General features: G+C 46.4%; 1 protein-coding gene across 4 annotated transcripts in view; it reads right to left on the bottom strand.

Annotated features, from left to right (window-relative positions):
* The window catches only part of LOC120937647 (dihydroxyacetone phosphate acyltransferase-like), a 111,030-nt gene that overhangs the window by 47,696 nt on the left and 47,763 nt on the right, over positions 1-15,571 (bottom strand). For all 4 annotated transcript variants that reach the window (XM_040351048.1, XM_040351049.1, XM_040351047.1 and 1 more), the window contains one exon: positions 12,909-13,039. In XM_040351048.1, the coding sequence (XP_040206982.1) occupies positions 12,909-13,039 (131 nt within the window). The remainder of the gene's footprint in view (positions 1-12,908; positions 13,040-15,571) is intronic.

Genomic DNA, 15,571 nt, shown 5'->3' with positions numbered 1-15,571 from the left:
AGAGCTGCAGTTCACTACGTTTGATGTGCTGTATTTTATTTTCAACATTTGTAAGCATATATATATTTTTATGGGGCATGGTTCTCAATAAAAAACAGTATTACACTATATGTCTTTTCACTTGCCTTACATGAAACACTCCCTCATTTATGACCTATACCAAACCTACTGAGATACGGTGACAACAGGAGGAAGGAGATATCTTTGGAAGATTGAGGAGACTTTTAAGGCAATCCATTGAAAGGAATCCCAGTATGAGCAAGGAGTTCTTAATGCTGAACACACCATAGGCATCTGGTGAGTAGAACTCCTAAGGGAGACCCGGTATGAAGATTATTTTACAATTGGAAGTTTCAAGGATTTTATGAAATACATCGGTTTAAGAGACTTTATACAGTTTTTTCTATGAATGGACTTTATGCATTTTTATTCCTTTTGGTTCACATGATTTTATATTTTAAACCTATTTCATTTTGTGGTCATACACATTGCATTCATCCTCACTCAGTGAGACTAATTTAGCAAAAGGTTAATTACAGGTTTAATTAGTCACCTTAGCGCTGTTAGTGCTTCTATTCAGAGACACATTGCTTTTCATTTCTTACCCTATTATAACAGCTGCTTGTCTGCAAAACTATTGATTATTACACATATTCCACCACGTCCATAGAGCGCTAGGATCAGTTTTTATCCTTTGGATACCTTCTGATATTTTTTTAAAAAGATTAGTTTCATATTAGACTTTGAAAAAATTTTGACCGAATTCCTAAAAAGTCGATCAAATTTGAAAAATGTAATTAGATTAGAAAAAATCTACTGCATTCGAAAAAATTCTACCACATTTGAAAAAAATCTACTAAATTAGAAAAAACTACCATATCCAAATTTTTATTACATATACCGTATTTATCGGCGTATACCGCGCACTATTTTGCCCTGAAAATCAGGGCAAAATCGTGGGTGCGCGATATACGCCGATACCCGCTTTCCCGCCATGAGTTTGAATACTGCGCCCGCATATAGCGAGCGCAGTACACTCGTGAATCTTCGGCCAGTCTCGGCGCCTCTCGTACTGACGTCCTGACGTCCTGAGCGTACAGGACGTCAGTGCGAGAGGCGCCCGAGCCTGCCCGAAGATTCACGAGTGTACTGCGCTCGCTATATGCGGGCGCAGTATTCAAAGTCATGGCGGGAAACGAGCGGGAGGACGCCGCCGAAGGACGCCGGACCCGCCGAAGATGGACACCGGACCCGCCGAAGATGGACACCGGACCCGCCGAAGATGGACACCGGACCCGCCGAAGATGGACGCCCGACCCGCCGAAGATGGACGCCGGACCCGCCGAAGACGGACGCCGGACCCGCCGAAGAGGACACCCGACGAGGCCGCAGAAGGACGCCGGACCCGACAAGGCCGCAGATGGACGCCGCGCAAGACATCAAAACTGTAAGTACAAAACAACAAAAAATCTTTTTTTCCCACAGGATTGGGGGCCACTTTGGGGGTGCGCGGTATACGCCAGAGCGCGTTATAACGCGATAAATACGGTAACCATTTTCCAAAATTCGAATTTCATATAGAATGAAATCGAATTGGAATAGAAAAGATTAGAATAGAATATATTATATATTTTTTCTATTCTGTTCTATTTTTTTCTATGCTTTTCTTTTCTATTATTTTCTATTCTATTCTAATCTTTTCTATTGGAATTCGATTTCATTCTATACCAAAGTCGAATTTCAGAAGATGTTATATATAAATATATATATATATATATATATATATATATATATATATCTCAATATATATATATATATATATATATATATATATATATATATATATATATATATATATAAAATATTTTTTTCTGTTCTGTGCTATTGTTTTTCTATACGATTCTTTTCTAGTATTTTCGATTCTATTTTAATCTTTTCTATTTAAATTCGATTTCATTCTACACAAATTTCGGATTTCAGGAAATGGTTATATATAGTTTCGTTTAAATGTGGTAGCATTATTTCGAATTTGATAATTTTTTTCGAATTCGGTAGATTTGTTTTTCGAATACGAAATGAATCCCGAAAACGAATGTAATGAATGCAACGAACTTAACTAAACTAATTTAATTAAATAACGAATCGAAACCAAACTAAACAAAACAAATTTTTTCATCCTGCACATGTCTAGTGATCTGCCTATGTAAGCAAGGCAGATTGCCATTCTGATAGAGGGGAAGGGATGGCAAAGCAGGGAATAAATGTCATCTCTTTCCCTAGTAAAAGCACCTCACATAGTTCACATTAACACTTTTTAAGTACACTGTTAACCCTTTGATCGCCCCTGATGTTAACCCCTTCAAAGTCAGTGTTATTAGTGCAGTGCATATTTTTAGCACTGATCACTGTATTAGTGTCACTGGTTTCCAAAAAGTGTCAAAAGTGTCAGTAATGCCGCGTACACACCATCACTTTTTGTGATGAAAAAAAACGAAATTTTTAAAAACGTCATTTAAAATGACTGTGTGTGGGGAAAACGTTGTTTTATGTCTTCTGAAAAACGACAAAAAAAATTCGAACATGCTTCAATTTTTTGTGTCGTTTTTCAAAACGTCGTTTTTTGTGTCATTTAAAATGATAGTGTGGGCAAAACGACGTTTAAAACCCGCGCATGCTCAAAAGCAAGTTATGAAGCGAGCTTGAATGGAACAGAGTGCCGTCGTACGTGGTGAACGTAACCGCGCTTTGCTAGGGCATTTTGAAAAAACGATTGTGTGTATGCTACGTCGTTTTTAAAAATGAAGTTTCAAAAACGTTGTTTTTTTTCATCACATAAAACGTCGTTTTTTTCTATCACAAAAAACGACCGTCTGTACACGGCATTAGTCTCAGAATATCGCAGTCCTGCTATAAGTCGCAGATCGCCACCATAACTTGTAAAATATAAATACATGAATAAAAATATCCCATAGTTTGAAGACACTATGGGCCAGATTCACATAGAATTGGCCTACGCTGCGGCGGCGTAACGTATCCCATTTACGTTACACCGCCACAAGTTTTCAGCGTAAGTGCTTGATTCACAAAGCACTTGCCTGTAAACTTGCCTAATTCAAATGGGGCGGGGACCATTTAAATTAGGCGCGTTCCCGCGCCGAACGTACTGCGCATGCTCCGTCCCTAAAATTTCCCGACGTGCATTGCGCTAAATGACGTCGCAAGGACGTCATTGGTTTCGACGTTAACGTAAATGGCGTCCAGCGCCATTCACGGACGACTTACGCAAACGACGTGAAATTTCAAATTTCGACGCGGGAACGACGGCCATACTTAACATTGGCTAGACCACCTAGAGGGCAGCTTTAGTTTTACGCCGCGTATCTCTACGGAAACAACGTAAATTTACGTAAATTTACAGCGTACGTTCGTAAATAGGCATAACTAGTCATTTGCATATTCTACGCCGACCGCAATGGAATCGCCACCTAGCGCCCGGCCTAGAATTGCAGCCTAATGCCGCGTACAGACGGTCGTTTTTTGTGATGAAAAAAACGAAGTTTTAAATCATGAAATAAAACAACGTTTTTGAAACTTCATTTTCAAAAACGACGTTGCCTACACACCATCGTTTTTTCAAAATGCTCTAGCAAAGCACGGTTACGTTCAGCACTCTTTTCCAGTGAAAGTAGGTTCATAACTTGCTTCTGAGCATGCGTGGGTTCAAACACGTCGTTTTCAAAGTCATTTTGCCCACACACTATCATTTTAATCGACACAAAAAACGACGTTTTGAAAAACGACACAAAAAATTCGAGCATGTTCGAATTTTTTTTTGTCGTTTTTCAGAAGACAAAACGACGTTTTCCCCACACACGGTCATTTTAAATTATGTTTTCAAAAACGTTGTTTTTTTTCATCACAAAAAAAGACCTTCTGTACGCGGCATTAGATCCGACGGTGTAAGTCAATTACACCTGTCGGATCTTTGTGAGATCTATGCGTAACCTGATTCTATGAATCAGGCGCATAGTTACGACGGACGGATCTCAGAGATACGCCGTCGTATCTCTTTTGTGAATCTGGCCCTATAACTTTTGTGAAAATCAATCAATATACGCTTATTGGGATTTGTTTTACCAAAAATATATAGCAGATTTTTGTTTGCAGCGCAAAAAATCAAAACCGAAGAGGGTGATGAAATACCACCAAAAGAAAGCTCTATTTGTGGGGAAAAAAAGTACGCCAATTTTGAAACGTCTAAAGCAAGGAGTATTTGCGACGTCATACTGAGCATGCGCGTGCATGCGCCGTACGATCGGCGCTTCTTATACATGTATGGTAATGAATCGTGAATTCATTACCATACAACACGCCGCCTACCTGCCTATTTTGAATTAGGCAGGGTTACGCCGGGCCATTTGCGCTACGCCGATGTAACTTAGGAGGCAAGTGCTGTGAATACAGTACTTGCCTCACTATCTTACGTCGGCGTAGTGCAAATGGGATGCGCTACGCCGGCAGAAAGATACGCCGCCGTACGTGAATCTAGCCCACAGTAATCACACCTTCTTGATCATGGACCACAGTGAGAAGCTTGCATGAGTTTTTTCATAAGGGGGCCAGACAAGCAGGAAGTGTGGAGATCAGAGAAGGATTACAGCTACTTCAAAGCAAAAACGAACAATGAGGACATGAAACCAGGACTGCAGTAAGGTAAAGGAAGCTATTTAGCTAAAAAAAAAATGTTCCTTTAGTGACCCTTTAAGTGGTTAAAAGACACAAAGCAAAACAGGCAAGAACCCCAGTCGGCTTTTAATTGCTGTTCATCTCTCTGTTGCAGATGTTCCATCACTTCCTGTCTAGTGAAACCATTGTCACTGTGACAGTAAGTGAGGAAAAAGCTCCCTAAGGGAGAGCAGATAGCAGAAAGAATGAAAGGGATTCTAATACTTCCCCAATTCATCTGAAACTAAAAATTTGAAATTTTGACATACCTGTAAATTCCATATCTTTGGGTACAGTAAAGAACACAGGAATTGTTTCTGAGACCATTGGTTAGATGCTACTACCTTCAGGTAATTGGACTGTGGCAATCACAAGTGTATCCATATAACTCCACCCACTCTATGAGCCTCACTTTTTTTGTCGAATTTACAGGTAAGTCAAAACCCCTATTATACTTATCTTACAGTACAGGTCACAGGAATTGATTCTTGGACTATAAGACATCCCCAAGCAATAATTGGCAGGGTCGACAACAATTAGCCATAACAACAGAAACAGGCTGACAGTAAAAAAACAAAACGGTTGAATAGACTCAAACAGACAGTTAACAGCAGAAGCACTTTGCAGCTGAAGCACAGATTGGCAGAGGCTCAAACAGCCACCTTTCAAAAAGCAGGTGGTGGCCCTGCAACTTGTGAGAAAAAGCAGATGCTAAATGCAGTAAAAAGCCCAAGAACCCCAACATCTTTGGGAGAATGGGCTCAGGTGTGGAAGGAGGACAGAAGCCCTAGAAAAAAGGCTAACTAGCTGAGTGGAAGAGGAAGGAGAAATCCAATTGAGTGTCTGCCCTGTAGGAAACAGAAAAGAAGGGAAGGGAAAAATGGCATTCCCACAGAAGGTGATAAGAAGAGCCCCAGGGAAGCAAGAAGGACAGGCTTTCTGGATACGTTGGTCAAAGTATAAGAAAGAGAATCTACAAGGCAGAACCAAGACCTTCAGGGTTTCAAGGGATAGGTGTGTGGGGATTCCAAACAAAAGTTGCAAGAGGAGGAATTAAAGCTAGATGAGAACTATCTCATGTGATAAATTGCAGAGTAAGTGGTGTGACGGGAGTCACTGTGAGCGGGGGGGGGGGGCTTGTGGAGCCCAGCTTACCTTAGAGAGCTCTCAAAACTTCTTGTCCAGCTCCCCCAGCCCCTATTAAGGTCACAGGGTGACCGAGAACCCCAGTCTGATCTGCACTAGTCAGACTCACTGTACAAACACATTGGACTCAGAATTTTCTTTTACCCGTTATCCAGGGTCTTATATGTGTGGTTTGTGTTGAAGGAATTTGGGAAGCAGCTATTTTTTAATAAAGGAATTGTCCAAAACTCGTTTACTCTCTTTATTCACTCTCTTTCTTGCTCTCCAAGGTCAGGCTAACTGGCTTTTTGCTCTTCTCTCCCTTGGGATGGCCCCCTCCCCCCACCCCCACCTGTGGCCTCTCTTGGTGTGCCACCGGCAGGGTGGGAGATTTGAATGTGCCACTGTCCTCTGCCATTCAGAATGTGGCTGTACACGCTCTCCCGGTGCCCTGCAGGGCGGGGGGGTTGACCATGACCATGTCCTCTGCCCTGCCTATGACTAATGTACAGGATATCCCTGCGCCCTGCAGGGCGGGAGATCTGCGCATGACCCTGTCCTCTGCCATGCCTCTGATGGATGTACAGGCTCTCCCTGCACCCTACAGGGCGGGAGATTTGACTGGGTCCCTGTCCTCTGCCCTGACTGTTCTGCCAGCCCAGGATCTCCCTGCATCCGGCTGGGTGGGAGATCACGTTTATGACCCTGTCGCCCACTCCGTACTTGGCTCCCATGATGGCCGTGATCTCCCTGGGCACGGATGGGTGGGAGTCGGCCACTGCGTGCCGGCTATACGCCCTCTACAGCCGCCGGCGGTGCAACAGCATGTCCCTGCACCCAGCAGGGTGGAAGACAACCTCTCCGCGTCTGCCACCCACACCTTGCGTCTGCCGGCTGTACGCCAGCATCCCCCGGTGCCCGGCTGGGCTGGGGATGTACGGCCTGCCTCTGCCTCCCTCTCCTCACCACAGGCTCACGCGGACCTGCACCTTCCTGCGCCCGGCTGGGCGGGAGGTTGCCGCGGGCTGCCTGCCACCACCACCCAACCTCGTCTCCCTGCGCTCAGCAGGGTGGGAGACTCCTCTACTGGTTCCGGTCTGTCAACTGCTCATGCCGCGGGTTCTGGGGTCCACGGTTGCTCCTGTCGCTGCTCGGCTGCTGTCCTTGGCCAACCGTGCTCCTCAGGGTCGGTGGTCGGATCCCCGCCCCTGGATCTCTCCTGCCGTTCAGCTCCTGCCGTGGTTGATCCTACTCTGGACGTCCCGCCTGGACCTGCCGCCGGTCACCCTCCATCGTCTCTGCCCCCGCGTATCAGTGAGTATGACTGTGATTTGATTTGGGGTAGACCTAATGACGCTTCCGTATCGGGCCCACCGGACGAACGCATAGCTACGGTCGTAAAGTCGGTCTTGTCCCAGATGGGGGTCTCGGGTCCGGCGGCTAGTTTGGGCTCCGTCTCGGGCGGTGCTTTGTGGGCGGTTTCTTCTACTGGCACGCACTTGACCAATGAGATTAAGGGTAAAATCTGGCGTCGCAAGTTTTTTGATTTTATCGCGCTCGTCCCTCCAGACAGGGAGTCGATTGACAAATCGCGTCGGGTTGATGTCACGGTGCAGGGCGAGAAATCTAAACAGCTTCCTCGAACGTTCGGGAACTGGCTGCAAGGGTTCTGCGCTTACGCGGGAGTGCTTTGCGAGCGGTTCCCGGAGTTGGCCGCATCCCTCTTTTGATATTTGGACCTTATTTGGGGTGCTTACAAGGTTTATGGGGGACAGTGTTGGTTCAATTACGACACTCAATTTCGCCAAAAAATGGCGGCACGTAAGGAATTCTGTTTTGATTGATTGTAGCCTGTGGTTGCTACTTATGTGTCCCCACAGGCCTTCGTCCTTTAAGTCCCCAGCCGGCGCTCCCCCTGGAGCGTCAGCTGCCACCAAGAAGGGTATCTGCTGGCTCTTCAATGAGAGCCACTGCAAATGGTACACCGCGTGCTGCTTTAAGCAGGAGTGCTCCAGTTGTGGCGGTGCTCACCCCGCCAGCCGGTGCTTCCTGAAGGGAAAGCAGCCCCTTGTCCGGCCGGGAGCCAAGCCTGACCTATCTAAACCAGAGGTCACCAGTGAACGTGTCAGAGATTCTTCCCTGGCTAGACCAGTACCCCCTTCATAGGGAGGCTTTGATTTTGAGAGACGGCTTGGACCGTGGTTTTTGGATACCCTTCACTCCTTCGGATGTGCCTACCATGGCACCCAATTTAAAATCTGCGATTGGGTTTGAGTCTGTCGTGGCTGAGAAGCTCCGGAAGGAGCTGGAGCTGGGGCGGATGGGGGGCCCATTTGATTTTCCCCTTTTCACAACCTGAGGGTGTCCCCTCTCGGTGTGGTCCCGAAAAAGGCGGGAGGGAAATTCCGCCTTATCCACCACCTGTCCTACCCTTCTGGCTCCTCGGTCATTGACGGCATAGATAAGGAGGAATCCTGGGTCCACTATGCCTCCTTTGACAGGGCTCTTCAGCTGGTTAGGGCTGCCGGCCAGTCAGCGTTGTTGGCAAAGGCGGACATATAGTCCACCTTTCGCCTCCTCCCGGTTCACCCGGACTGTTTCCACCTCCTGGGCTGCTACTTTCAGGACAACCAATTTTTTGACATGTGCCTGCCCATGGGCTGTGCCATCTCGTGTTATTTCTTTGAGTTGTTCAGTAGCTTCCTTAAATGGGTGGTTGCCCAGGAGGCTCATTTCCAGTCCACACTGCATTACTTGGACGACTTCCTCTTCGTGGGCCCAGCACACAGTGATCGGTGCCAGCGTCTCCTCTCTGTTTTTCAGAACACCTGCAGACGGTTTGCCGTTCCACTGTCCGCTGACAAGACCGAGGGTCCCGTGACTGTTCTAGCCTTTTTGGGCATAGAAATAGACACGGTTGCGATAGTCTTTCGGCTGCCCAGTGACAAGCTGGCCAGGCTCCTCTCCCTGGTCCGCTTGGCAAGAGGGGCCAGAAAACTGCAATTGAAACAGCTTCAGTCTTTGCTGGGTCATTTGGTTTTTGCCTATAGGGTCATCCGCATGGGGAGGGCTTTCTGCAGACGCCTGTACTCAGCGGCACGCGGCACTGTGATTCGAGTGAGGAGGACACAGCTCGATTACACAGTGGAGAGGCATCGCAGGATCCAGGGACAAGGTAAGTAACTCTGCCTGTGGACACTGCAAGGCGGTCCCGAGTCTGGCTTGGGGTTACCGCTTTTGGTCCTGAAATTCCACCCCGAGCCAGACTCTGGAATACCACTCAGGGGAGTTATTGGCCCAGCGGCGGGGGAATGAGGAGGGGGGGCCGAACCGTCTCTGAACTGCAATTTTAAAATCTAGACATTTAGGTCTGGACTTTGACTGGGCCATTCTAACACATGACGTTACGACGCATGGGGACGGAGATCGGCGCCAAATTTTAAAAAGTTAATAAACACAATACATACAGTATGCTGTAATCTTATCTTATAGCAACCAAAAAGTGTCCCTTTATGTCAAAAGTGGTTTTAGACCAGCTAAAAAACAGCGATAATAAATTAGAATCACTTGCAGAATTGAGCGATAGTGATTTGTGGGAAAATTCGTCATCAAAAAATTTAAAGTAATAATTTTTATTATTATTATATTATTTGTTATAATTATTTATATGTATTTATTATATTATAATTTATGATTTTGTGTCTCAAATTTTATTATACCCGGGATGTCTACTAGACTCTTGTTTGGACAGATTTAAGTGAGTTCTTCCTAAGAATTGCAGGCCTACAATATAAAACGGCAAATTTCCATGCAAAGTAATGGTACCGCTTTCAGCACCTAAAATCTGAAATAATCATACCGCCAGGGAGGTTAAGAAAGTGCAGTGCGTTTGCACATGCGCAGTAGGGGACCAGCTGTGCAGCCGCAAGGCTTCACTGCCAGTTTCCCTCATCCTGGCAGCCCTCTGGTGCAAACCCCCCCCCCCCCCCCGGTTCAATAAAGTTGGAAAACTTTCTAGAAAATAGAGGGTGGAGGTTAGGAGGGGCTGATGAATATTTAGGGGCCCTCAGCAAATCCCCAGGAGTGGACCTGGCAGGGTACTGGGAAACCCATACCAGCAGGGCAGTTGGGTGGAAGATGGAGAACCAGTGCTGAGGGAGACTGTCAGTGGCCCTTGAGGGACCCCCACTGGGGGGGGGGTTCACCTCGGGCTGGGGCTCAGGAGGCTGGCCTGGAAGGGTGCCACCATATGAGGCAATTGGAGGGATTCAAGCCTGAGAGAAAGCAGACACGAAATCAAAAGAGAACACTCATGTGGAAAGAGAATGGGCAGTCACAGAAATGCCATAAAATGGAAGTTAATACAAATTCAGGAGCAGTGGCAATCTCAAGGAGTGCTGACTTTGGACGGCCGCAGGCTTGTGTACAGGCTAGAAGGGACTCTGTGACTATACAAAAACAAAGAGAGCAGCGCCATCTAAGTGCAGCAATGTAGTAACATTTATTCCAGAAATTAGTAAAAACTCACTGGATAAAAAGGTTATTGTATGGTGGTTCATTGTATTTGGAATTGTATGGTGGTTCATCCACTCCCGGGGAGAACGGGCTGCAATCAGGGAAAGAAACTGCAACTTGATCCAGCTGCGCTGGTGGCTCCCAGCCCTTCCAGGGACTCCGAAAAGTTCAGATGCAGTCACTGACGTCACATCTGGATGGAGTGAGGATGTGCGTGTGTTCAGAGCATGCATGCTTCTTCATCAAGCAGAGACAGTAAGTAGATCAGCACGGTGCAGGGACAGACAAGGGAAGAGACTGCCAGCTCTATCAGTGCTCTCTTGAAGACAGCGGTGTGCCAGGTCTTCATCAAACCTTACCCTGGGGAATCTCCATGTGTATGTCAGTCAAGAGGACTGGTAACAGGAAGACAGCTAGGTGCGGCTGGTGGCAGCCAGATGGGCTAGCATTTTCTGAAAGCAGTGAAACTGGGTCAGTGGCCACGGGGAAGCAGAAGGAGAGGTTATAGGCTGTTTCACTCTACATGTGCTATTTCTCAAGGGATTGCGAGTTCCTGCCTGTAATGGGCTGTCGCTGAACTGATAAAAAGCCTGTCAGTTCCCTCAGGAGTGAACCAACAGAAGCTGTGCAAAAGAGGAACAAGTTTGTGTAGGTTGAAGGCTGAAGAGGAGTCTGTAAATAGGGAGGAAGTGTCCCTGTTGTCACTCTGGGTATCCCATAATCCCTTACCCATCTAAGTTATCATCCCCTAATAAAACACAAAGACTGATTTCTGTGTCTGGATTGGTGACTGTTGTGCAGCAGTGGGGAACCCTTTCACTTGCAGCCCCTACAGGGGTAGTGCTACACACAGACTATGGAAATGACAGAGAGAGGGAGGGGGGACGGGGGAGATGCATAGATACTGAATACACACAGGATGACAGAGGCATACAATCCGACCACGCAGTCAGGGATCAGCAGCCATAAGTGTGGTTAGGAAAACAGGGTCAGGCAGGATCAGACAGGTATTGTACAACATAGAAAGGGACAATTGACATTGCAAAAGCGCTGTGCTATATCTTGTGTCTTAAAGGGACAGGAGTATTTTTTTCAGGGCTACAATCACTTTAAAGAAGAAAAGAAACCCTGGTGAAGAATAGAAAAAATCTTTTGCAACAGGAGAAGGAGTCCATCAGTTAAGAGTCAATTCCTGTGTCTTAAACTGTACGATTTAAGATTACAAGTTTGTACAGTAAATACACTTTAATAAATATTAAAATTTTTATTGTGGTATTAGGATTCCAAATATATTCAATTTATATATTCTGTAATCCATTATTTTTCACTGTACCACAATATATATAATACATACTGCTTGATTGTCTATACTTGTTGGCTTTTAGTTCATGACACTGTCTCTCTTTATGGAAAGTTAAATGGAGGAGCCTGCTGTAAATACTTTGTATATCATATAGATCAGGGATCTCCAGACTGCATGTGGCTCTTTGCTTGCTTTTATCCGGCCCTTGGGGCACTATCCCTTCCACTGATATCAGGCACTGTTCCTTCCACAGGCACCAATGATGGGGCACTATTCCTCCCAGTGACATCAACAATGGGGTACTATTCCTCCCACTGACACCAGAGACGGGAAACAAATTCTCCCACTGACACCAATGAAAGGGCACCATTCTTCCCACTGACACCAATGATGGGGCTCTATTCCTTCCACTGTCATCAATGATGGGGCAGAATTACTCCCATTGGCACCAATTATGGGGCACTATTCCTCCCACTGTCAACAATGATGGGGCATTATTCCTCCCACTCACACCAATGATGGGGTACTATTTCTCCCACTGACACCAATGATGGGATACTATTTCTCCCACTGATGCCAATCATGGGGCACTATTCTTTCCACTGACACCAATGATGTAATTGTTTTACTTCCACTAACCACCTACTAATGTTAGGGCATTTTATACTCCCACTGGCCACAATCCGGCCCCCTAAAGTTTGAAGGGCAGTAAACTGGCCCTTTGTTTTGAAAGTTTGGAGACCCCTGATATAGATACATCAGAAAATAATGGGTGAGAGAGGAAGCAGAGCCAGGAAACAAACACCAATTGAGTAAATTCAACAGATTAATAGATAAGAAGTTAGGACTTGTTTCAGCACCCATGTGTCAGATCAATTGAGAGACTTTTTACGGGTTATAGCTTTCAAGCAATACATTTATCCATGGAATTTTTGAAGCATTTTTGTGATGTTGAATGACTATACACATAAGGATCAATTTACTAAAGCCAATAGACTGTGTAATTTGCAAGTGTAGTTGAACTAGTTTTCCTTAGTAAATATAAATGTGGTAAAGCTTCAAGACAGGTGCAAGGAAAATGTAAAAAACAGCATATTTGCTTGAACATGATTGGATGATGGAAATCAGCATAGTCTTACCACATTTACTAAGCTCTGGGGGAAATGAGTGCAACTGCATTTGCAAAGTGTACAGTCTATTTGCCTTTAATAAATCCACCCCATAATGTCTGACACATTACCTTGGGGTAAGATTATATTCAGATCGATTTATTTTCCCAGAAGACAGTGACCGTAAAGACAATGGCTGTCCAAAGTATATGTGAATGTTACCAAAATTCTCACTTAGAAGCTTCCTGGCTTTCATCAAACCCTACAACGAAAAATGAATGTCAATGCAGCAAGTTTGCTTTATGAATGATTTCAAATACTCATCTACATAAAAATAATGGGCACATTTGTTTCTTGGGCTGATCTATATACAATACATGCCTTAGAAAAAGCCAGATTGAAAATTGAGGGACTTTTAAGGTTGCCGATAGCATATACTTTCCATGTGTTTTTATGAAAAGGGATTTTAACATGGTTTATGCTATAATAAAATAAATATTTGTAATCTGTAGTCTGCACATGTTATTGGCACCTTAAAAGTCCCAACATTTTCTATTTGGCTTTTACTAATGCTCAGGCATGTACTGGCCATCAGGACTACCGGGAGTTTCCCAGTGGGCAGATGGCTTAGTGGGCCAGTTTTAGTGCTGCTCACCTCCTCTCCCTGGCTTACTTATGCAGGGCAGCCGCACACAGCTGTGATATAAGCTTCCTCTGCACTCATTCTCCTGCTGTTTTCTTCCCCGACTCTCCATCTAGATTCTCAGCGACATCAGACAGGATGAAGAACGGGGGAAGGAAAAAGCAGGAGAAAGAGTGCAGAGGAAGCTTATATCACAGCTGTGTGCGGCTGCCCTGAGCCCTCCTTCCGGATCGTATGATGAGCTTCTCAGTGCCGACTCCCGAGGAGCATGCCATTATTCAGTCGCGCTGCATAACTAAACTAAGCCAGGGAGAGGAGGTGAGCGCTGCGGGGGGGGGGGCAGAGGAGCGGAGGGGACCAGAGCAGCATGGGGGAGGAGAGAGGAGCATATGGGGGACCAGAGCAGCATGGGGGGGTGAGCATATGGAGGACCAGAGCAGCATGGGGGGGGAGAGAGGAGCATATGGGGGACCAGAGCAGCATGGGGGGGGGTGAGCATATGGAGAACCAGAGAATCGTATATGGGGGACCAGAGAGGCCTGAAGGGGGGATGAGCATATGGAGGACCAGAGCAGCATGGGGGGGAGAGAGGAGCATATGGGGAACCAGAGCAGCATGGGGGGGAGAGAGGAGCATATGGGGAACCAGAGCAGCATGGGGGGAGATGAGCATATGGGGGACCAGAGCAGCATGGGGGGGCGAGAGGAGCATATGGGGAACCAGAGCAGCATGGGGGGGAGATGAGCATATGGGGGACCAGAGCAGCATGGGGGGGGTGAGCATATGGGGGACCAGAAAAGCATGGGGGGAGATGAGCATATAGGGGACCAGAGCAGCATGGGGGGGGGGAGAAAGGAGCATATGGGGACCAGAGCAGCATGGGGGGGGAGAGATGAGCATACGGGGAACCAGAGCAGCATGGGGGGGAGAGATGAGCATATGGGGGACCAGAGAAGCATGGGGAGAGATGAGCATATAGGGGACCAGAGCAGCATGGGGAGGAGGAGCATATGGGGACCAGAACAGCATTGGGGGAGAGATGAGAATATGGGGAACCAGAGAAGCATGGGGGGAACAGAGGAGCATGGGGGGCCAGAGGAGCACATGGGGAGCAGAGCAGCAGGGGGGGACAGAGGAGCACAGGGGGCAGAGGAGCTGGGGGGAACAGAGGAGCATGGGGGGACTAGAAGGAGCATGGGGGAGGGGACAGACAGCTGACTCAACAGCTATGGCCTGGAAGTTTCTCACTTTCCTACCTAATCTTGTCCCATTACGGGGGGGGGGGGACTGATTCTTTGCCTTGGGTGAAATTTCTAGCTTTCCCACTGGTACTGCCTATAAGAGAAATAACGTAGGATGGCTAATGGCTATTGAAGGGGGGAGGCTTGGGTGGCCGGCCAGGGGGGCTTGGGTGGCCGGATGAGGAGTTACCTGTCAAAGTGGGCCAATCTGGATGAGGTCCAGGGCCAAATTTTTGTCCCAGTCCAGCCTGTAATGCTCATTAAATCGGTATGTGGTGCCTTGTTGGTCTACCCTCAACCCACTCTACTTACAGTACATCTCAATGGAAACCTATAATGATAAAATATGGATGTTGCTAATGCTGACTTCCATCTGAAAATGCTAGTTGCCTGTCTCTATTTAAGTCCCCTCAAAGTCTGAACTTCTGGTCTGCATACTCTTTCCAGGTTGGTCAATCATAAAGTATTGAAGCTCATGACAGTCAGGAAGTGGTATTAAGTTCTGCAGTAGCAGCCTGTATATTTCTGAATGTAGGTTTCCTTGAAATTTGTAATACAAACACAAGTGTGTCTGTCTGATACGCATGTAGCATTAGTAAATATACCCATAGTGCTTATACTGCGTTTATGGGGCTTAAGTGCTAGGACAGTGCACTGTGAGGTGTAGGATCCCTTAAGCTTGCACATCATGAATGGGGGGGGGGGTGCAGATTGGCATCTTTGCCCTAAGCACTGGATGACATTGTCCTTAAGTCAGCTTCAGTTAGGCTGTACTTATAGCACTGAGTGTACTGACAATGACCAGTAGGCCTGTCTTTTGGACATCACATGACAAATTGAATGGTGGGTGTATATAATACAGATGTTGGAGAGCACATTAGATAGAAGGAGCTGCATGTCATTTGGAGGC

This window comes from Rana temporaria, chromosome 4, assembly GCF_905171775.1.
Source record: "Rana temporaria chromosome 4, aRanTem1.1, whole genome shotgun sequence".
In the NCBI taxonomy this organism is placed as follows: domain Eukaryota; kingdom Metazoa; phylum Chordata; class Amphibia; order Anura; family Ranidae; genus Rana; species Rana temporaria.
Note: the sequence above shows the minus strand (reverse complement) of the source record. Positions and strands in the feature narration are given on the sequence as shown.